This window comes from Chinchilla lanigera, unplaced genomic scaffold (genome assembly GCF_000276665.1).
Source record: "Chinchilla lanigera isolate Chin_1 unplaced genomic scaffold, ChiLan1.0 scaffold00103, whole genome shotgun sequence".
Taxonomy (NCBI): domain Eukaryota; kingdom Metazoa; phylum Chordata; class Mammalia; order Rodentia; family Chinchillidae; genus Chinchilla; species Chinchilla lanigera.
Genome location: NW_004955504.1, coordinates 568,760 through 589,734, shown reverse-complemented (window position 1 = coordinate 589,734; position 20,975 = coordinate 568,760). Strand labels below are relative to the sequence as shown.

The 20,975-nt window shown below is 57.4% G+C and overlaps 1 protein-coding gene and 1 long non-coding RNA gene across 3 annotated transcripts in view; one reads left to right on the top strand and one right to left on the bottom strand.

The window, feature by feature from the left end:
- The first annotated feature begins 6 nt into the window (after positions 1 to 6).
- Positions 7 to 20,975, top strand: part of Slc12a7 (solute carrier family 12 (potassium/chloride transporter), member 7) — a 60,546-nt gene continuing 39,577 nt past the window's right edge. The window contains exon 1 of the mRNA XM_005407034.1: positions 7 to 258. Coding sequence (XP_005407091.1) covers positions 45 to 258 — 214 coding nt within the window. The 5' untranslated portion in view covers positions 7 to 44. The remainder of the gene's footprint in view (positions 259 to 20,975) is intronic.
- LOC102030099 overlaps positions 17,209 to 20,975 on the bottom strand; it is a 5,051-nt gene continuing 1,284 nt past the window's right edge. The window contains exons 2-4 of one of the 2 annotated variants that reach the window (XR_001231550.1): positions 18,404 to 18,563; positions 17,620 to 17,737; positions 17,209 to 17,507 (exon numbers count right to left, since the gene is read on the bottom strand). This is a non-coding gene — a long non-coding RNA (uncharacterized LOC102030099). Of the gene's footprint in view, positions 17,508 to 17,619; positions 17,738 to 18,403; positions 18,847 to 20,975 lie in introns of those variants that run through there. The other variant, XR_264272.2, reaches the window with a different exon arrangement.

Sequence of the window (20,975 nt, the reverse complement as noted above, 5' to 3'; positions counted from 1 at the left end):
GCTCCCAGTCCCGCAGCCGTCGCGGCCCGCGCTCGGTCTCCAGCATGTCCCTGCGCTTCGTGGTGACCCCGGCGGGCGGGGCAGGGCACACGGGGCCTGAGGCGGACGACGGTGGCTCGGACCTTGACCCTGACCCTGACCCTGACCCCGACCCCGGCGACCCCGACCCCTGCACCCGCTCTGACCTCTCAGGCGTGCCCGACCCGGGGGTGGACGCGCTGCCCATCCTGCGCTACTGCCGCGAGCCCAGCCGCTATGGTAGGTGCCGGGGTCCCTGCAGTTCCGAAGGGCGCCCGGGGGTACGGCGGGCCCCGTGGGGTCGGGAGGTGGGCGCTGGCCTGGGGTGGCTGGTGTCCCCGCAGAGTTGTCCAGAGCCAGCAAGGACACCGCCTGGTGATCCGTGGGTGACCCTCCTGAGGCCAGGCCCCTGGCTGCTCGGGAGCTGTCCAGGCCAAGTCACCTGCAGGTCACCAGGGAGGGGCGGCTCCTCCCGTCCTGGCAGGGCCTGTGGTGCACAGGGAGCTGTGGTGATAGTTCACTGGCTGTGTTGCCCGCCCGCTCCTCTCCCAGGACCCGTCCACCCAGTCAGGGCCGGTGGTGCGGCACCTGAGTCCCAGGACTCTGAGATGTTGGTGAGCTGTGGAGACGGAGGACAGGCTGGCTCCTGGCCGCTGCTGCCATGCAGGCGGCCAAGCCAGGTGTCCCGTAGACACTGGGGAGCACACTCCTCCGGCACAGCCTCGGGCCCCTTGGTCTGGGCGTCTGGGGTCCTCCTGTCAGGGTCCCTACTGGGGGCGGACGCCGCTCTGAGTCCTGTGGCCCTCCCTATGTATGGCCCAGCCAGCCAGCGGGAGGGGGCGGCTCCCCAAGGCCCAGGGTGTGTGCACACCGTGTGGGGAGCGGGGACCCCGGGAAGAAGGGAGCCTCGGCTGCAGGTCATTTCCAACAGGTCTTTCTCTATGGCTGTGTGGTGTGTACCTCTGTGTGACATATATCTGTGTGTGTGTCTGGATGTGATATCTGGGTGTCAGTGTGTGGTATGTATGTGTGTGTGTCTATGTGGGGTGTATGTATTTGCATATATTTGTGTGTGGCGTGTGTATCTTTGTGTGTCTGCGTGGGGTGTGTCTGTGTGTCTGTATGTACCTGTGTGGTGTGTGTCTGTGTGTGTCTGCGTGTACCTATGTGGTATGTGTGTGCCTGTGTGTGTGTCTGCATGTACCTCGTGTATCTGTGGGGGGTATGTGTCTGTGTGTACCTGTATGGTGTGTGTCTGTATGTGTGGTGTGTGTGTCTGCGTGAACCTGTGGGGTGTGTGTATCTGTGTCTGTGTGATGTGTCTGTGTCTGCCTGTGGAAGGGGTGTCTGCGTGTGTTTGCGTGTATGTTTGGGTTGATGTGTGTGTTGCAAGTGTCCACTCCTTAGCACTGGTCAGCTGGCACGTTCGTGGCATATGCCGGTCAGTGTGTCCTGCCCTGAGCTGTCCCTGGCCGTGGACACGCACTGGGGAGGGGCTGGTGGCTCACCTGAGCCCGTCAGAGTGGAGCCTGTAGGTCTGTTCCAGCCTGTGCCCCCCTCTCCAGCTGAGCAGGTACGAGGTTTTCCTGGTTTGGAGTGGGCAGCAGGGATTGGAGTGGCCATCCGCCTGCCTGGCAAGGGAATTTTTTTGGTTTTGGGGAAGTGAGTTGGGGGTTCCCATGCTGGGGGCTGTGGAGCCTGTGGGGGTCCTGCAGGCCGGGAGGGCAGTGTGGTTCGGTCAGGATGGTGTGGGCGCCCCCTGTGCTGGACAGTGGCCTGGCTGTGCCACTGCCTGGCTGGCCAGTGACCTCTGTTGATAGCCACCTGGGTTCCTGTGGGGCGGGGACTTGGGGCGACAATCCCGGGGATAGTGAATTGAGTGGTTTTGTGCCATGCCCACTACGTGGGAACAGAAGACCTTTATTTGGTGCTCCCATTAAGACAATGTAAACCAAGTTTTACAAAAGCAAACAAAGATTTTATGGGTCTGCCTTGGGCGCTGGGCCGGAGCCAGAGCTGGGCAGGGCATCTGTCCCAGGCTGACCTTCCCACGGGGTGTGTATGAGGGGCCGGCCTGTGTCCTCAAGGGCTGCAGGTCTCCTGCCCACTGCCCAAGCCTGTGTTCTGTCATCCTCCCAGTCCTGCGGTGGAGTCCGGCCCCAGCACACAGCACGTGGCTTTGCCAAGAGGCCAGCCTCCGCTCCCCGTGACAGCCTGGGTTAGCTGGCTCACGGCAGGGTCCCTGTTCTTGGTAGTGGTGGGTCCCCCTCACTCTGGAGGGGTGTGACTGTGGTGCCATGACCCCCATCCCTGGTGGCCGCAGGGTTTGGCTGTGTGAGTGCGTGGTGCACACATCGGACCACCCACCTTCAGCCTGTGCAGCCTAGCTTCTTGGCAGCGGCCCTGTGAGGAGGGGGAGCTCACCACGTGCCAGCCTCCTGCTGGACATGGGGCATCTCCTGTGAGCACAGGGCTGAGGCCAAGTGCAGAGCTCCAGGGGAGACAGCCTGGGCACACACCCACAGCACGGGCCAGGCATGGGGCTGGAGCGGCCACCATACCTGCCAGGGTCAGAGAACACCTCCTGGCAAGGGTGCTGGTGGGATCTCCAGCCACGGCCTTTGGTGGGGCAGCCCAGGGCCTCAATTCAGCCACCAGGGCTTGAGGTGGGCAGTCTTGTAGCGCACCACCAGTTCAGTGTGCTGGTGCAGGGAGCCTTTGAGGACAGGAACCCGCGATGTCCCTGTCCTGTGGCTGCCTGGCCCTGGCCCGGCATCCTTCCTGTGGCCTCATCCTGCCTGGAGAGACCAGAGTGGGGCCCTCAAGTGATGGTGGCCCCTTTCCCGCCACTGTTCCGGCCGGTGGGGTTTCTGCTCTTCCTGAACCTGGTAACGACCCTGGGGAGGTTCAGGTGGCCTGACTTCTGACATGGTGCCCACATGGTGTCCCTCATAGGTCCCAGCAGGACAGGGCTCCTTCCACCGCTGCCCAGTCCTCCCACCAAGGCTGGCGAGCTGATCTGGGCAAGGCTGCCGGCTCTGGTGTCTAAGAGCCGCTGTGCTGGGCAGACTCTGCTTTCCTGCACTTAAATATTTCATGGCCCTCACCCTGCGGGTGGCCGGAGCCGCCTTGCCCTTCTCGGAGCATGGAAGCTATGGCTGTCTCATCGCTTTGGCTTAGTAGGAAGATGCTGGGTTTGATTTGGCTTCTTTTTCTCAGACCAACTCCCTTTATATTGGATCTTGTTTAAACAAAGGCTTTGACATCCAAAATAGAGATCACAGCTGGATCACACAGACCAGGAGCCAGGGGCTTCATGATGAGGTCAGCCCGGGCAGGGCCTCCTGGTTCAGTGCAGAACCCAGCGGCAGGACCTTGGCCCTGGGATGTCCCAGTGATGCCAGATCCCAGCATCGCCTGTCCCGCAGATGATGGTTCATACAGAAAACAAACACAGGAGAACACCCGTGTCCCGGTGAGGGCATGGAGGCAGGCCCTGTGAAATCTGTGCAAATGTGGCATGGGACTGGTGGTTCTGGGCATGAGTGTCATGCAGGAGCATCGGGATGCAGTACCAGGAGGACCCGCAGGGTGGGATGGGCACTGGTGGCTCTGTGTCTGAGGTCCAGGCTGTGAGGACACTGTAGCTTCACCCAGATAAACTACCCTCAGGCAAGGACATGGACAGAGACATGAGGTGGTGCACAGCACATGGAAGGGTGCTCTGTGACACTCAGATGGGACGGTCAGGGCCCAGTGAGATCCGCTTCTCACCATGCGCGGTTGTTTTCAAGAAAATGGGAAAAACAGATGTTAGCAAGAACACAAAGAAACCAAACCCTTGCATTTTGCTGGCAGAGACATAGAATGCACAACACTGAAGGTGGCAGACATGGCTCCTGGAGGGTTTTTTGCTTTTTTGGGGGGGTGAGATCGGGTCTCACTATGTAGTTCAGACTGTCTTGAACTCACTATGGAGCCCAGGCTGGCCTTGAACTCCCAGAGATCCTCCTGACTCTGCATCCCAAGGGCTGGGATTACAAGTGTGTACCACCACGCCACATTAGCTCCTGGAGTATTCCGTGTAGTAAGACTGAGTGAGCCGGTAGGTGCACTCTCGAAGAATCAGAAGCAGGGGCTGGAAGACAAGCTTGCACACCCTTGTGCCCTGAGCTCTGATCCCAGTGTGAGGCAGAAACAGCCTGGAGCCCACAGAACGTGGTGCTGTCTCATGAAATCACTGAGGCCGACCTTGGGGCTGAGCTCCTGCACCAGGCCCCGCAGCCCAGGCTGGACCAAGATGGAGTCCCTCCTGCTAAACACCACATTCAGCCAGTTGTCCAAGGCAGGCAGAGCCCAGTCAGATAAAGCAGTTTTGCCTGGAGACAGGCGATTTCTCGCCACTGGAGGCAGCTAATGAGGAGTCCCATTTGCTTTATCCCTTAAAGATCAACCCGAAGTCACCTGCGTTGTCCACCCAGAGATTTTCTGTACTCTTCCGTTCCGTGTAAGAGCCCGCCTCCCGCCCTCTGCCTGACTGGGAGCAGGAGTGGAACCACTCGGCCTGGCCCCGAGCGTGGGATATGGTCCTTGGCAGCGCCTCCCCTGGAGTCCTGTGCAGCCCTTGCAGGCCAGGGTATTTGATCCCCATGTGGTGTGGACAGGTGTGGGCGATGTGGAGCCCATGACACAGAAGGATGAGCCCTGCTATTCTGCCTGTGTGAGTCCCCAGTCACCTGTGTCATGGAGACAGCAGGCTGAGCGGTGGCTCAGGGCTGGGGCGGGGAGGGGCGCGTGGTGTGATGAGGGTGGAGCTTCAGGGTTGCAGGAGGCAAAGAGGCCTGTTCGTGGCTGGGACAGCTGCACGGCAGCATGGCCGTGCTCGATGCCTTGGAGCTGAGAAACAGTCCAAAGGAGCCTGGGCACAGTGGCACAACCTGTCGTCCAGGTGCCCCAGAGGCTGGGGAATGGTCGGTGCCTGGCCATGGGCAACACAGGGAGACTTCGTCTCCAGGGATGGGGTAAGGTGGTGACTTCTACAGTGTGTTACATGCATGTTACTGATGCCCTCCCCGAAGGAACTGAGAAGAGGAGGCAGGAGATGGACCGCAGCCCTGCCTCCCTTCCCAGAGGGTGGAGCAGTCCAGCGGCTGCTTTTCCGGAGTTCAGAGCTGATTTGATTAAATCAATTCACACCCTGGAGGGCCTCCTCCAGGAGGGGCCTCGTTAATCTAAATCACTCTGCAGGATTTGTGCACCAAACCTTCCTGTCTTGAAGCTGATGACGTGCTTTGTGACCCTGGCCTGGGAGGGCCAGAGATGTGGCAGGAGTTAGGGAAGGAGCCTTCCCCCCACCCCCGCTGCCTTCCCCTGCAAGCCCCACGCCCCATGCCCTGTGCCTGAGGAGGGCCCTCTGCTCTCCCCAGAGTGTGCAGACTTCCATCCAGCCTCACCCACAACAGCCGCAGGGCATCCAGCAGCACAAGACCAGCAGGCACCGGGCACAGCTATCGCATGCGTGATTCACCATCACAAGGGGAGAGAAAGAGTGCCCTGCAGTGGCACCAAGAAAACCTGTCCAGAGATGTCTCCTATGCACCCGAACACCTCACATACACACGTGCACACACTCACCCATGTGTACACACCCACACAGGGCACACCTGCAGATACAAGTGCACACACACAGGGACAAAGCACACATGCTGTTCTCAACCCTTTATCCCTTACTGACTTGGAAGTTTTTTCCTTTTTAAAAGAAACACCATCTTAACTCTTTTCTTTTCCTGTTTTTCCTCATTGCTGAGGGTTGGACCCCAGCCTTTGCACTGAGCCCCATCCTCAACCATTTAACAATTTTTATTTTGAGATAAAGTCTCACTAAGTTGCCCAGCTGGGCTCACATTTGCCATCCTCTTACATCAGCCTCTCAGAGTGCTGGGATTACAGGGGTGCTACCACACCTGGCTCCTGTTTACTTTTAAATACATTTTTATTAGTGCCCACGAACTTGGCACAATCTTGGGTTTAGTGGTGTGTTCATATATGCGTGTAACATGTAGCACATCCTCATCATCCCCTGGCACCCCTTCCCGTCCACCTCGTTCCCTTCCTGTTGTCTAATAATAGTCTCCCCTCTGCTCTCATGTCATCTTTTTAGATTCCACCAAGTCTTTCTGAGTTTGGCTTATTTTGCTTAACATAATCATCTCCACTTCTACCCATTTTCCTGAAAATGACATACTTCTGTCCTTCTCCATGGCTGAGTAGTAATTCCCGGTGTGTACACCCCACAGTGTGTACTCTGTCCACACATCTGCTGCTGGGCACTGGGGCTGGTTCCGTGTCCTGGCGACTGTAAGTTGTGCTGTCATAAATGTGGGTGCGCGGGTGTCCCAATAATGTGCTGGCTTTAACGCCTTCAGGAGCAGACCCAGCAGTGGTCCAGCAGGGTCCCGGGGAAGCTCTGATTTAGTTTTTTGAGGAACTTCCCTGCTGATTTCCATAGTGGCGGTACTAATTTACATTCCCACCCGCAGTGGAGAAGCGTTCCTCTTTCCCTACATCCTGGCCGGAATCCATTGTTTTTAATTCTTGATGAGAGCCATTCTGACTGGGGTGAGATACAATCTCAAGGTAGTTTTGATCTGCATTTCCCTAATGGCTAAAGATGTTGAACATTTCCCTTGTCTTTATTGGCCATTTGTACTTCTTTGGAGAAAGGCCTGTTCAACTCTTTTGCTTTTATTGATTGGGATGGTTTTTAGGGTTCTCAAGTTCTGGACACCACTCTTCTGCTGGAAGCATGGCTAGCAGAGTGTTCCCCATTCTGCAGGCTGTCTCTGCACCCTTCTGGTTTTTCTTTTGCTGTGCAGAGGCCTTTTAATCTCTGGTGGTTCCACCTGTGGATTCTTGCTCTTACTGCCTGTGCTGCTGGAGTCCCACTCAGGAAGTCTTTGCCGTGCCTGAGACTTCAAGTGTTTCCCCCATGTTTTCTTTTAGGAGTTTCAGAGTGGTAGGTCTTATGTCTAGGTCTGTGATCCATTTTGAATTGATTTTTTATTTGGGGTGAGAGACAGGGATCTAGTTTCAGCCTTCGACAACTTGATTGTAGTTTTCCAGGTGCCCTCTGTTGAAGAGGCTGTCTTTCCTCCACCGTGTCATTTTGGCTCCTTTGCCCGGAATCGGGTGGCTGTAGTTGTGTGGGTTTGTTCCTGTGTCCTCTGTTCTGTTCCACTGATCTATGTACTTATTTTTGTGCCAATGTCACGCTATTTTTATGACGATGGATTTGTAGTATGATCTGAAATCAGGTGTTACGATGCCTCTTACTCTTCTTGCTCAGGGTCTCTTTGGCTATTCTGGGTCTTTTGTGTCCCTATAAGGAATTTGGGATTTTTTTTCTAGTTTTGTGAAGCATGCCACTGATATTTCATGGAGATTGCACTGAATCTGTAGATTACTTTTGGTAGTGCGGCCATTCTGGCAACATTAATTCTGCTAATCCATGAGCTATCATGAGTGGAATTGCCTTCCTTATTTCTTTCTCAGATAGTTCATTCTTGGTATGTAGAAAAGCTATTATTTTTTTTAAGTGTTGATTTTTTTGTCCTGCGACTTCGCTAAATGTTATCATCTCAAAAAGTGTTTAGGGCTTATAAGTATAGGATCCGATTGGAAGTATAGGATCATTTTCTACACAGAAATGCCTTTTTTTTTTTTTCCTTTGTCTGATTTTTAAAGTGAGTCATTGTACCATCAGCCAGACGCAGAATGTGAGAAAGCAGGGTGGCCTGCCATTGGCGATCACCTGTCTGACCATGCTCCTGACCGCCCAGGCAGGGCCGGGCCTCCTTTTTTCCCCGTCCTCTTGAGGTTTCTGGATTTCCTCTGAATGGCACCACAGACTTCTCCACGTGGCCTCAGTGGAGACTCACGCTCAGCTTTCCCTGTGAGGAGGCTGCGGAGGACTAGCCTAGGACTAGCTCTCCACGGCTTGACATGTAGGTGGGCGGTGCCACCTGGTGTGACTTTGTGGCTGCTGTGGAGGCAGCAGAGTGGGCTGTGGGCATCTCCCATGCCCGCCAGGTCCCCGGCCCAGTCCCCTCACAGGCTGCTGTGGCCGGTGCCCAGTATGAAGTGACTGAGCAGTGCTTCGGGTTTACGGGATGCTGGCTATAGAAATGTTCCATCAGAGGTGTCATTGCCAAGTTGGGGATGCTGGAAACGGGCTGCAGATGTGGCCTCAGGGCGGGGCTGTTTCCCACCCACACACATGGCTCTTGAGTTCCTTGTCCCCGAGTCTCAGCCCTACCCTCAGTTGACTTGAGAATCTGGACACGAGCACCAATGGTAGACATGAGTGTCAGTGTGTCTGGAGTGGTTGGACGTCTGCTTATGTCCACAGATCCCTGTGGGGGGCAGGGCCGCCTCACCCAGCACCCACATCTGTCCTGTCAGCTCTGCCCCGCCAGCCCCACCCTGTCAGGCCGTAGCTCCTGTGCTCCGTTGGTCAGCTTCTGCCTGGCCACAGGGCTGTTGCTCAGACTGGGAACACAGTGGAGCCTGGCATCATGTCCTCAGAGGGGCCTCCTCATGGGCAGTAACCTGCCTTGCCGTTACACCATGCTCCCCAGGACCCCAGGAGGCTTCCACTCCCCGGAAGTGGGCTGGCACTTCCAACCAGCTGCGTGTTCCAGCTGCCCTCCTGCCTCTGGAGCAGCCCGAAAACCAAGCACTGTGCAGTGCAAGATGACCAAGCACACGCCCGGGCCATGGCTGCCATGAGTGCCAGTGGGGCCACCATGTCCCAAAGAGGCGAAGAGAATGAGGAGCAGGTGCCAGGAGGCATGTGACTGCATGTGGAGTTCCCTAACCCTAACACCTAACCCCTCACCCTAACGCTCACCCCTTTCTGCCCCTTAACCTTAACATCCCTAATCCCTAACACTAACCCTAACCCCTAACCAAACTCCTAACCTAACCATAAGCTAACCCTAAACCCTAACCTTATCCCTAACCCATAAGCCTACTCCTAAACATAACCCCTCACCTTAACTCTAACCCTAACCCTTAACCTTAACCCTAGCCATAACCCATAACCCCCAACCCCTAACCCTATCCCTAACCCCTAACCTCAACGCTAACCCTGACTCGAGCTCCCATGATTCTGCCCTGGGCTTGCTTGTGGTGCAGAGCGAGGTGGGCGTGTGTGGGGTGAGCAATGCTGGACTCCAGAGTGGCATGAGCGCTGGGCCAGCCCGGCGCTCAGCGCCTGCTGGACAGAGAGGCAGGGCTGGGGTGTCAGAGACCCCTGGGACACTGATGGCAGCTCCCCTGTGGTGGAGAGCACTGTGGACCGAGTTGTGTCCCCCGATGGGAGTGGTGGGGATAGGGCTGTAGGGAGGCCATCAGGAAGGCCTCCAACAGAGCTTGGTCTTACAGGAAAAGAGAGGAGGGGGCACAGGGGACTCCTGCGAGGATACAGAGTGGGTGCTGCCCACAAGCCAAGGAAAGTGTCCTCCGGCTGCCAGCAGTCAGCTCTGGTCCCCAGCAGCCTTGTCCAGCTCCTGTTGTGCCAGTGTGTGGCTCTGTCCCTCTCTGCCAGGGCCTGCCATGGTACTGGTGGAGTCTCGCTCCTCGTTGCTGTCTCTGCTCAGCCTGCTGCTCCCCCTTTGCCACCACCTGAGCCTCCCTGGGGCCCGGGCTCCTCTGCCTCTGTCTGTTGCCTGGCGACTGCAGCGTTCTGGTCCCCCTGGACTAGACAGCGCTTGACAGGGGCAGTGCCATCTTCCTGAGCAAGCTGAGGCCAGGCCGTGCCAGCACACAGGCAGGGTTGTTGGCCGCAGCTCTCTCGGGCTGGGGAGCCTGGGAGAGGGCGTGTCAACCACACTGGGCAGCTCTGCTCCCGCCCTCTGCTACCTGTGCCGCCAGGCCTGGGGGCTCACAGAACTGCAGTGACTGGGACTGGTGCACGGGGCTGCCCGTGTTCTGGGGCCTGGGAGGGCACAGAGTCCATTGCAGGGGACACACCGGCTGGGAGGGTGCCTTCCTCGGATGGGGTTTTGGCTGTCACACCTGGGCAGCCCCCCCGCAGGTACTCCCACTGGCCGCAGGTTTGGGAGTGGCCACCAGGTCGCCCCTGTCCTCCTGGGCACCAGCTGGCAGTTTTTGAGGTGACGCCATCGCTGCCATGTGGGCCCGGCACTGGGAGACCTTAGTCTCACAGTGGACCGGGCCAGGCAGTAAGGAACCCCCCGAAAATCCCTGTGTCAGCCAGAACCTGCACTGCATGAGAGTCATGGTAAAGACGCCAGGCCCCCTTCTCCCTAGGACCACAGCAGTCCCTTTCCGGGTAGAAGCTGCCATGTCCCCCACTGTCTTGTGTCTGTAGCAGCCTCCATGGAGTTTGGGGCACAGCTGTCCCAGGTATCTGTCCCTTAGTGCTGCTCTTGCTCATCCTAGTTGATGTCACCACCACATCCCGCTCCATCCAGGGCTGGGGCTGCTGTCCCCGAGGTCCTATTCCACTGTGCACATGAGGGTGGGGTTGCAGGCCTGCTGGCGACCAGGGACCCACTGCCAGGAACGCAATCCAGCTGTGGTGCCCACCCTGTGACCCCACTGAGGTGTCAGGTGAGCACATCCCTGGCGTCCCACCCAGCATCTGCCAACACTGCACACATTGTGGTCTAGCCCCCGTTTCTTCGTGGTACAGTACCTGTAACAGAGTTTTCCAGCTAAGCTGGGCACCAAGGAAGCTGAGGGAGAAGGATGGTTTGAGCCCTGGAGCTTGAGACCACCATGGGAGGGTGGGTGAGACAATGAGATTGCTCCGTCTCAGAGAGAGAGAGGGAAGGAGAGCATGGGTATAAACAATCATGTCAAGCACCTTTAAGTTACATTTTTAACCTACTAGACATGTGTAGCTGTCCCACAGTCTCTGAGCTCCGCCATAGAGTTCTCTTGGCAAATCAGAATCCACTCGAGGGCTTTCTTTTTAATTTTAATTTTATAGTCTAGTTTATGGTGCTGAAATGGAAACCAGGCCCTTGCCAGTGCTTAGGAAGTGCCTGCCCCTGAGTGCTGTTATCACGCAGGCTGGGGGAAAGGTTGGACCCCACCCCGTGCAGCCTCTAGACGCCATGGTGTCTGCCGCCTGCTGAACCCCATGGTGCTTCCTGAGCAGCCTCCGCCTCTCCCCATTTGAGATTTGGCAGAAGCACCAAACAGGAGGCAGAGGAAACTCCCAAAGTGGCCAAGGTGAGCCTCCCGTCCTGCCAGTGCTGGGGGATTCTTGGTGCTGGTGGGCCGCACAGCCCTGCCAGTGTCCCCACGGGCGTCCTGACTGTCCTGGCATTTTCTCTGGTTTCCCCTGTCCAGCCAGTGTGCAGAGTCCCCAGAGGTCTCTGTGTTTGAAAACCTCCTGATCAGGGAGAGGAGGCCAGCAGTGTGGGGGCCATTGTGAGCGTCCTTCCCTCTGCCCTCAAGGGGCAGGTGGCCAAGCCAGCAAATAGCAACCATGCTTGGACTACACCACACTCCAGGAAAGAAACTCACTGTTTACCTGAGACTCGTGCTGATGGGCCGCCCTCAGTGGCACCCTCTGACATACAGTGGCATGTATATAGCCTTTGTATAGCCCACAAATAACCTGCAGCTTCGTGCCTGTTTCCCCAAGAAGAAATCCTTGTAAGAAAGGTATATCACCTTCCAAAGTGCTTCTGCAGTATTTACAGAAGTGTGGCAAGTCAAGGGGCTGGGGACTTAGCTCAGCGGCACAGCGCCTGCCTGGCAAGCGCAAGGTCGTGAGTTCCATTCCCAGTACTGGAAAAAAGCCAAAACAAACAAACAAAAAAGAAGTGTGGCAAGTCATATAGTCTTTGCTTCCTGATGCCCTTAGAAATGCATGGAAGGCAGTGAAAGGTGGGCAGTTTGTGCTCGCAAGCAGGTATTGCAAGGGTGAGGGGCAGCTACCCCATGTCCTGGGGCGCCCTAATGGATGCAGCTGGGGGCTCAGCTCAGCCACCACCCCCCCAGGTACCTGGGGCCAGCTTTGCTTGTGGGGAGGACAGTGACCTCAACAGGGTGGAGGGGCCTCCCCAATGTCCTCAGGCCTATGGTGGCTGCTGGTTGTGCAGGAGTTCAAACAAGTTTCCAGAACCTTCTGTGCATTCATGGCTCCCCCTTCCCTTTGACTCACACACGAGACAGGCAGCTGCACGGAGTCTATGGGTCCCAGGGCTGCCTGTTCAAGTGTGGTGGGCCATACTGACATGGGATCCGCACTGCACACTCAAGAGCAGGAAGCCCTGAGCCAGGAGCAGAGAGGACTCACGGCGCCCACGCCCTCCTGTCCACTGGGGCTCACACTCAGGCAGATGGGGAGAGGCTGCAGGAGCACGCTGTCTTAGCCAGGCCCCTGGACGGGGACCCCTGGGCCACAGACAGCAGCAGAAGCATGGCTTCTGGAAGATACAGGGGTTCCGGGGCTGCCACCTTGATGACACCATAGGAGAGTTACCCGCGGATGGACTCATGTCCACCGAGAGCTGTTCGGGGCAGTTCCCAAGTGGTTCCTGAAGCACATCCAGAAATAAGGTTCTGGCAGTAGTGTCAGTGGCTGCTTGGGTTTAAACCTTGTCTAGGGAAAATGCAGTGTGGGCCCGGCTCCCCAGTGCCCTGACCCCACCCCGAAGCCTAGGTTGGTGGCTTCAGCAAAGGATGTGACCACGGACATGGTGGGGTGAGGCGATGCTGGACTCGCCTGTGGGCTGGGTGGCTTGTGTGTGCACACGTGTGTGCAGATGCGTGTTCTAGGAGACGCCGCAGCTGGAGGTGGGCAGCACTCCCTGGGGGTGGGGCTGGAGGCAGGAGTACCGTGTGTAACAGGCCTGGGTTTCCACAAACAGCAAGGAACGAAGTTGTGACCCAAAGGAGGAGACTAGGAAGGTTTTTATTGGAAATAAGGAGAAGGATAAGGAGGATTTCCAGGAGGGCTTCTGAATGGCGTGGCTGGGTGGCCCTCTGATCTAGAGCTAATTAGAAATAAGCGGAGTGTAGGAAGTACTCAGTCATTGCACGCTCACCTATCAGAGACGGCTCTGTGGATTTAAAATGGCCAATTGGGACTCAGGCTTTTAACACAGTTCTTCCACATTTAGGGTATACAGGAAACTGGGATCTCAGAAGGAACTGGTTAATTTGCATTTTAATTTATCTGAAGTTCAGAAGCTGTAGCTGGTGCAGTGCCTCCCTTCAGCTGGGGTGGGCCGCATTCCATGCTGCCTGAGGAAGTTCATTCTTTGTCCAAGTCCCAGTTCACTGTCTACTCTAATTTTTATCAGTATGACTGTTGACCCCACCCACTAGTCACTGCCTTAGCTGGAAGCTAAATAAACTATTTTCCACAGCAGCATCTCAGTCCCAGGCCTGTGGCTCTCCTTAGCCCGGAAAGGACCCAGGTGGCTGTGGTGGCCCCGGTGGCCCCGGTGGCTTTTGGTCTCGTGGGCAGCCCCTTCCACTCCCACGTGGGTGAGGGTTGCATCTAAGGGCACGGTTCTGAACAGGCTGTCGTCAGGACGGCTTGTGTTCTCATGGCACCACACTTCACAGACACCGACACGCGCTGACAGGCATGGGCATGTGCCCCCGTGAGGGAAGTTTTGCCTCACAGTTCCTTGATAACAGATTCAGGTCTGATACCTGAGCTTTCAGTTCCTTGGGAGAGCTCCTTGCCACACCCAAGGCCACCAAGTCAGTAGGAAGGAAGTGTGTTCACCCGACGGCTGGAACCTGGGAAGATGAGGGGCTGCCACCCCAAAATGAAGACCATCTTGGGGGACACAGGTACATGAAAGGTCCTGGGAGCAGAGAGGACGTACAGGGACAGCGGCAGGGGCCAGAAGGCTGTGTGCTGGGTGGGGCCTTGTGCTCTGGGGCTGTTCTTGAGATAGCAATGGACTTACGGCTGCTGGGCTGTCTCAGTAACGCTTTAGAGAACGCACCGCTTCCCTCAAGCGAAACATTATTCCACCTTTAATTAAGAGCTAGGCAGGCGAGACCCCGGTCACGCTCAGATGTTACATGGAGGCTGTCAGGAGTCCTGGGCTCTGAAAAGCTGAAGGAAGGTGACTGGTGGGGGTCCTGGGCCATGTCGACCCAAGCCTTCCTCTGCTGTGGCCACTGCAGCAGTCAGCATCTCAGGCAGCTCTTGTAGGACTCACAGCTCTGAGCAAAGGCGGAAAAACAGAAAATACCTTCAAGGGGCCATTTGCAAAGCAGAGCAACCCAAGAGGCGCTGGCCAGTCACCATCCTTGGTGGTGTCCCCAGTGTCCACAGAGCCTTCCATGTCCCCCAGGCCTGCGGGCTCTACCTTGACTTCACTTCTGTCTCTTCTGTGATTCTGGCAGGTTGTCCATTTTATCTACGTTTAAAAAATTACTAGCTGGGCGTGGTGGTGCACGCCTGTAATCTCAGCACTCGGGAGGCTGAGACAGGACAATCATTGTGAGTTTGAGACCAGCCTGGGCTACAAAGTGAGTTCAAGGCCAGCCTGAACTGCATAGCGAGACCCTGCCTCAAAAACACAAAAAACAGACAAACAAATTACTATCACATTTATAGTATCTCTCATTCTCTGTATGGGTTTCATAGGACTGTGCTAGCAACAATTTCCACAGCCCAAGTGGCCTAAAGCCCAGAATATAATGTCTGGCAGCCGGGAGGCCTGGGATCTCAGGCAGAGGCAGGTGTGCTCCTCTGGTCCCGCCCTCCTCCTCCACTCCAAGGGCTTAGGTGGCCCTGGGCTGTGGTCACATTGCTCTGGCCTCTGTCTCCACCAGCCTCTTCCCTGCGTCTTCAGCTCCAGACCTGGGTTAGGGCCACCCTCTGCCAGTGTGAGGGTGCCCCTGTCTTAAGTTAACCATCACACTTACAAAGACCTGTCTCTGAGCCAGGCCCATCCCAGGTGCCTGGGGCTTGGCTTCTGCTCGGTCTGGAGCACGGTTCAGCCTACTGAGCTTTGTAATTTTTGCAGGCTCTACGGGGATGGGTTTCCCCTAAGTGTAGCTTTAATGGTCACTTCATTCTAATTTAGTTCACGGTAGTGTTGAATTTCAGTCCGGGCTTTTTAGCACGTTCTGTTCTTGGAACGTGCTGCTTAATTTCCAAGCTCTGTGGGGTTTTCTGCTGCCTTTCTGGGGCTGATTTTCCACTCTCTTCCTTGGCCATCAGAGGTCACGTTCTCTGTGTTTCTCTTCTGGGAAGCTGTTGGGGTATGTGCACTGCGGCTGGGCAGGTGGATGTGGGGGCACTGCTGGGCCCCTGCTGGAGGTGCAAGCCCGCGGTGTGAGGTATGCGCCCCACCTGCCCTCAGCAGGGTGGTCTCACTCCCCAGCTGCCCATCCCCCCATGGCTGCCCTGTGCTTGTGGGTCCTTGGGGAGAGGTCCTGAGATCTGCAGCTGCTCCCAGGGAAACGTCCATTTCCCCTTGTTCTGTGGGGTGCGCTGGGCCAGGCTGGCTTCGGGGAATGAGATTTGGGGCCGCCAACCTGCTGTGCCCTCTCTTCCAGTCTGGGTTAACATGGAAGCCTCGTTTCTCTCTCCTGCTTCTGGAATAAGCGTGAATTTCTCCCTCCAGCAATCCTGTCCCTGGGGCTGCGGCGTTTGCTGACAGACACCCAATGGCTCAGGCACTGTGGCGAGCCCTTTGTCCCCAGCCGGCAGCACTTGCCCTGACCTCCCACCCCACGACTTGCGCCCTCCTCACACAGTCTGCACTGTGCTTGCATAGACTCTGGGCACCGTGACCCGCCCGTGTCCCCTGCGCCTCCAGTGTCTATGCCTCGTCCCCGCTGCCCTCTGCTCAGGGGGCAGCCTCCGGGTCCCACCCCCCCGACACTCTGAACTCTGCATTCCTTCCCCAGCAGAAGCTAGGCTACAGCTCTTCCTCGACCCCACCCCTCCCGGTGGGGGGGACAGGGCTCAGCCTGCAGTCAGAGTTGCAAATCCTTTCTGCTTTTTTTTTTTTTTTTTTATTAGTTGTTTTTTGAGACAGTCTTGCCATGTAGTTCAAGCAGGCTTTGAACTCACTATGTGGCCCAGGCTGGCCTCGAACTTGTGGCAGCCCTCCTGCATCAGCCTCCCAAGTGCTGGTGCAGTTGCCACCCTGCCTGGTACTTTTCTGCTTTTGTTTTTAATTAAATTCACTTAACCAAGACATAGTCTAAAGCTGTACATATTAGGGGGAGCTGTGAGATGTTTTGTCACGAGTGTACACTGTCATGTTTAAATCGGGACACGTGTATCCATACCCTCAAATGCCTGTCACTTCTTTGTGGAAAAACATTCCAAGCCCTGCCTTCTAGTGTTTTGAAATAAGCACACGATCCTGTCCACAGCCGCCTGTCCACAGCCACCTCCCTGTGCGTGGAGCCCCTGGGCCAGTTGAGAAGGGTGCTGTGTGTCCACTCCCCCTTGCTCGCTTTGAAAGTGAGTGCAATTATGCAGCTGCCAGCAGCCTTACTGAGGGGCTCACCACTGAGCCACACCCCGGCAGCACTGCTTTTTCCTTTATACTCTGGAGATCTCAGTGTTACGTTTCTCTGGCCTGTGGAGTCGGCCTCCTAGGAGGGTCTGGCTTTGTGCTGGGGGCTGACCTGGGGCTGGGCGGGGATTTCAGGTATGAGGCCCACGTGGTGTTGGAGGATTTCAGTGGCAGTTGAAACTTACTCTTTTTTTTTTTTTTTTTTTTTTTTTTTTTTTTTTTCTCCGGTACCAGGAACCGAACTCACGACCTTGTTCTTGCCAGGCAGGCGCTTTTGCCGCTGAGCTAAATCGCCCCCAAAACTTACTCTTAAAAGGTATTTTTAAGGCATCGCTCTGAGGACATAGAAACTAGCACCTCCCAGTGTTCACACGAAAAAACAGTTCCCCGTACATCTCAAGCTGGTCGTCTGGCCGCTTGCAGGGCCCCAGCCCAGCATGTGAGGTTTGAGTGCGGCAGTGCTGCCAGACACACTTCCTCCTCTCTCTCAAGGGACTAGAAGAATGTGGGAAAGGGCTGAATTTCAGTTGTTTGCCAGCAGAACTTGAAGTTTAAACTCAAGGAGTGGAAGCTTGTTTGGAGCACATTGGAAGCCGCACCTGCAGCGGAGTCATTTGTGTCCCCGAGGACACGGCAGGTAGCCACCAGCCTGTGGGGAGTGTCCCCTGGGTACAGCAGTCCTTTGGGTCCTGGGCTCCTCTGGGTTGGGGGCTGGTGTTGAGGGCGCTGGGTGAGGGGGACGGCCCTGTGTCCCCTCTCTGCACACTGCTGTGCTCTCTGCAGCTCTTGCTGCAGGAACAAGAAAGCCGGCCATTCCCACCCAGCGCCCTGAGGACTGACCTTTATCGTGGGCCGCATGTCCCCTTATCTGCCCGGGTAATAATAGGACAGAGATCGTGCCGGGGGCGCAGAGTGTGGCCTGCTTGTCTCCTGCAGTGGCAGCTGTGGGCATTGAAACGATTGGGAGGTATTTTTGTCCGGCAGAGCTGGGACATGTGACAGATGCAAAGGGCACAGAGGCCGGGTCCCCTGCCTCCTCGCCCCCACAGCAGACCTCGTGGCGATGTTGCTCGGCTCTCCCCTCCGGTGCTGTGTCTGTGTGAGCCTGCCTCCACAGCAGTGCGCTTTAAACTGTCTTCCTTGGATGCACCCCGCAGTCGCTCCTCTAACACCTTTTGAAAGCCAAGAGCAGAAACACCTCAGTTTATTTTTTTTTTAATTTTTAAAACTTTTTTTTTTTTTTTTTTGTCTTTTTGAGACAAGGTCTCAATATGCAGTTGAGCTCACTTTGTAGCCCCGGCTGGTCTCGAACTCACAACAATCTTCCTGCCTCAGCTCAGCCTCCCGAGTACTGGGATTATAGGCGTGCACCACCACCACCCCCTTTTTTTTTTTTTGTCTTTTTGAGACAGGGTCTCGCTATGCAGTTCAGGCTGGCCTTGAGCTCACTTTGTAGCCCAGGCTGGTCTGGAACTGGCAAAGATCCTCCTGCCTCAGCCTCCCGTGTGCTGAGATTACAGACGTGCACCACCACACCCGGCCCCTCTCAGTTTAAAAAGGCAACAGCAGTCAAAGCGAGTAGACATGTTTTGCTTCCATTCTTACGGCGGTGGGGATGGAACCTGAGCCTCCAGCAAGCCGGCACTGCTCACCAGGGAGCCGCTCCACCAGCCCCAGTCGACTGTTTTCAGCAACTGCTTGGGGTTGGGCTGAGAGCAGAGGCCATGAAGCTCCCCCAGCAGCCAGGGACAGCGACCAAGACCATGGCTGGCCCTGCCCAAAGGGACAGCTCAGTGATCGGGCCCACCGCTGCCCCTCGAGCAGGGATTTCCACTCACACAGAAGGGTGAAGGCTGCCAGCCAGGGTCCCCCAGGTTGAACGCACAGCCATCTGGGGATCTGCACAGGGAGGTCCAGGCCTTGGGGGATTCCTGTGTAGCCTGGGACTCCTTTGTCCTCACGGCTTTGAGATGTCGCAGACTTGCTGTTGGCCCTTTCCTGTTGACAGAAAGCTGTGTCCGAAATAAAAACAGCCTGGTCTGTTGGTGCTGGGAGCAGAAGGGATCTGGGGACCTGCAGAAGGAGGCTTGGGGCCCAGGGTAGGGCCCCAGGCTAGGTGACACAGGCTTTCCTTTTGCAGGCTGCGCAGGTTGGCGTGGACCCCCCTTTCTGAGGCTGCTTCCCCGTGGCCCTGTCCCTGCAGTCCCCTCCTGGGCTCCCTATCCTGCATCCTTCCTGCACTCCGCTTGGTGCCCTGGGCAGCTCAGCCCTGTGTGTCCTCCACGTCCCCTTGCCCTCCTTCCCCCTTTCCCCTTCCTCCTCCCCCTTTCTTCCTCCCCCTTTCCTCCTCCCCCTTTCCTTCCCTCCTTCCTCTCTTTCCCCTCCTCCTTCTCTCCCTCCTGCCTCTCCATCTACTGCAGGCTTTCGGGAGGGCTTGGCCTTCTGGGGTCTGAGGGCCGCTGACTGGAGTCCTGGGAGCCCCTGTGTCAAGTTTAGGGCAAGGGAACTGGCAGGTTCTGCAGGATGTTGAAGGCCCAGGCGTGTGCACTGGGTGCTGCGGGGTTGCGCACAGCTACAGACAGCTTCCAGTGAGAAGCGAGTATTCTTGGGGCTCCCCTGAGGGCCCCCTCCCTGCACCCAGGCCTTCTTGGAAGCTCTCCACCCTACAAGTGCACCCTGCGTGGTGAAGACAGCACTCCCTGCCCCAAGAGTAGTTGCAGCCCTGGCAGGAAGGCAGAGGCACCGGGTCCCCGCTGTCCTGGAGTGGACCGGAAACTCGCAGCCCTGCTTTGCAGACCCAGCGCCCGGGGCCTGTGCCTGGAGCTGAGCCCACGGGGCCCTCGCTCCGGCGCAGCACAGCAGCCTCTGACCTGGAAGCTGAGGCAGCAGTGTCTCCCTGAGCCGGGTGGAAACTACATGTCCAGGTCAGAGACAGGGTGCTGGGTTGCACCCTGTACCCAGGACCACCTCTGACACTGGAAGTCCCAGCTCCCCGGGCCGTGCCTGCCACGTGGCCCAGTGGCCACCGGAAGTGAGCAGGTCGTATTCCAGTCTGGAGAGGCTTCTGTGGCCAGGCCAAGACCGCAGTGTGTGGGTGGACGGTGGTGGGGGAAGATGGGGGAGCAGAGGCAGCCACGCTGACCTTGGGGCTGACGTCTGGGTGGGACAGGCCGACAAGAACCACTACCTCAGAGCCACTCCAGCAAGTTCACACTCTGTCGTGGCTGTGTAGAGCAGAGCGTGGTGGGGGTACACACTATGATCCCAGCACTCTGGGAGGCTGGGGCAGGAGGATCACAAAATCAGATTAAGCCTGGGTAGCTTAGCAAGATCCTGTCCCAGGGCAGGGGTGTGTGTGTGTGTGTGTGTGTGTGTGTGTGTGTGTCTAAGCATGAAGACCCTGGGTTCAATCCCCCAAAACAAAAAACTGCCCATTATCTAGATGAAGAGTAGGAGAAGTGGAAGGGCCTGGTGGGGCTGCCAGCTGGGACCCACCCAGCCCAGCGGCCTGAGTGACTGGCAGAGTCGACCCCAGCCTGTGGTCCTTGGCAGGAAGCCCCTCTAATCTCTGAGCAGGGAGGCCCTTCCCGGTCTGCCAAATGGCCCTGGGCTGTGCACCTCCATTTCCCCTTCTCCCCTCCTGCTGCTGAGCTCCTGGCTGCAGATGTGCCCCGGTGGCTCCGGGCCTTGGCCTTGCAGGGTTGGGATGCAGAGGGCTCTCGGCCCACGACCTCCTGCCCACTGCAGCTCAACCTCCACAGGGGCCCGGTCCCTGGGGTCCTCTTTTGGCTGAACCCATTGGGGCTGTGGCTTGCTGCCTGCCCTTGTGGGCGCTCCTGCTTGCCGCTCCCAATGATGCCCAGGGCTTACTGCAGGGCCCGCCCCTGGCAAGAACACCGTATTGGGGAGGAGGTTGGCATCCCTCCTCGCGCGGGGCGCCGATGACAGCCTGGGGAACCCGGTGACAGCTGATCCAGGGAGCGAAGCACCCACTGCGAGGCTGGGGGTAGCAGCTCCCCTGCCTCTGGGTTGAGTACTGCCGGTGGGCTCCTCTGCGGCCGGGTACCGTAAGCCCTTCTCGGCCCTCTCCAATGACAGGCGTCAGGCGTCGCGGTCCTGCCGGGTCGCGCGGGACGGTGCCAGGCGGTGGCGCTCTCCCTTTCCAGCGTCCGCAGTCTCGGGCGCAGCGGGATGGGGCGCCCTGCGACCTCACCCTACTGGTTCCTCAACCCGGGCCCGCAGGCTAAGCAAGCCGGGCGCGGTGGCCCTCAGGCTAGGGGCGTGGTCCGAGAGCGGGGTGCGACCTTCGGGGCGTGGCGTGGCCCGCGGCGGGCGGGGATCCAGGGGCGTGGCCCGCCGGCAGGGGCGTGGTTCCAGAGGGCGTGGCCCGCTGCGGGCGGGGCTCCGGGG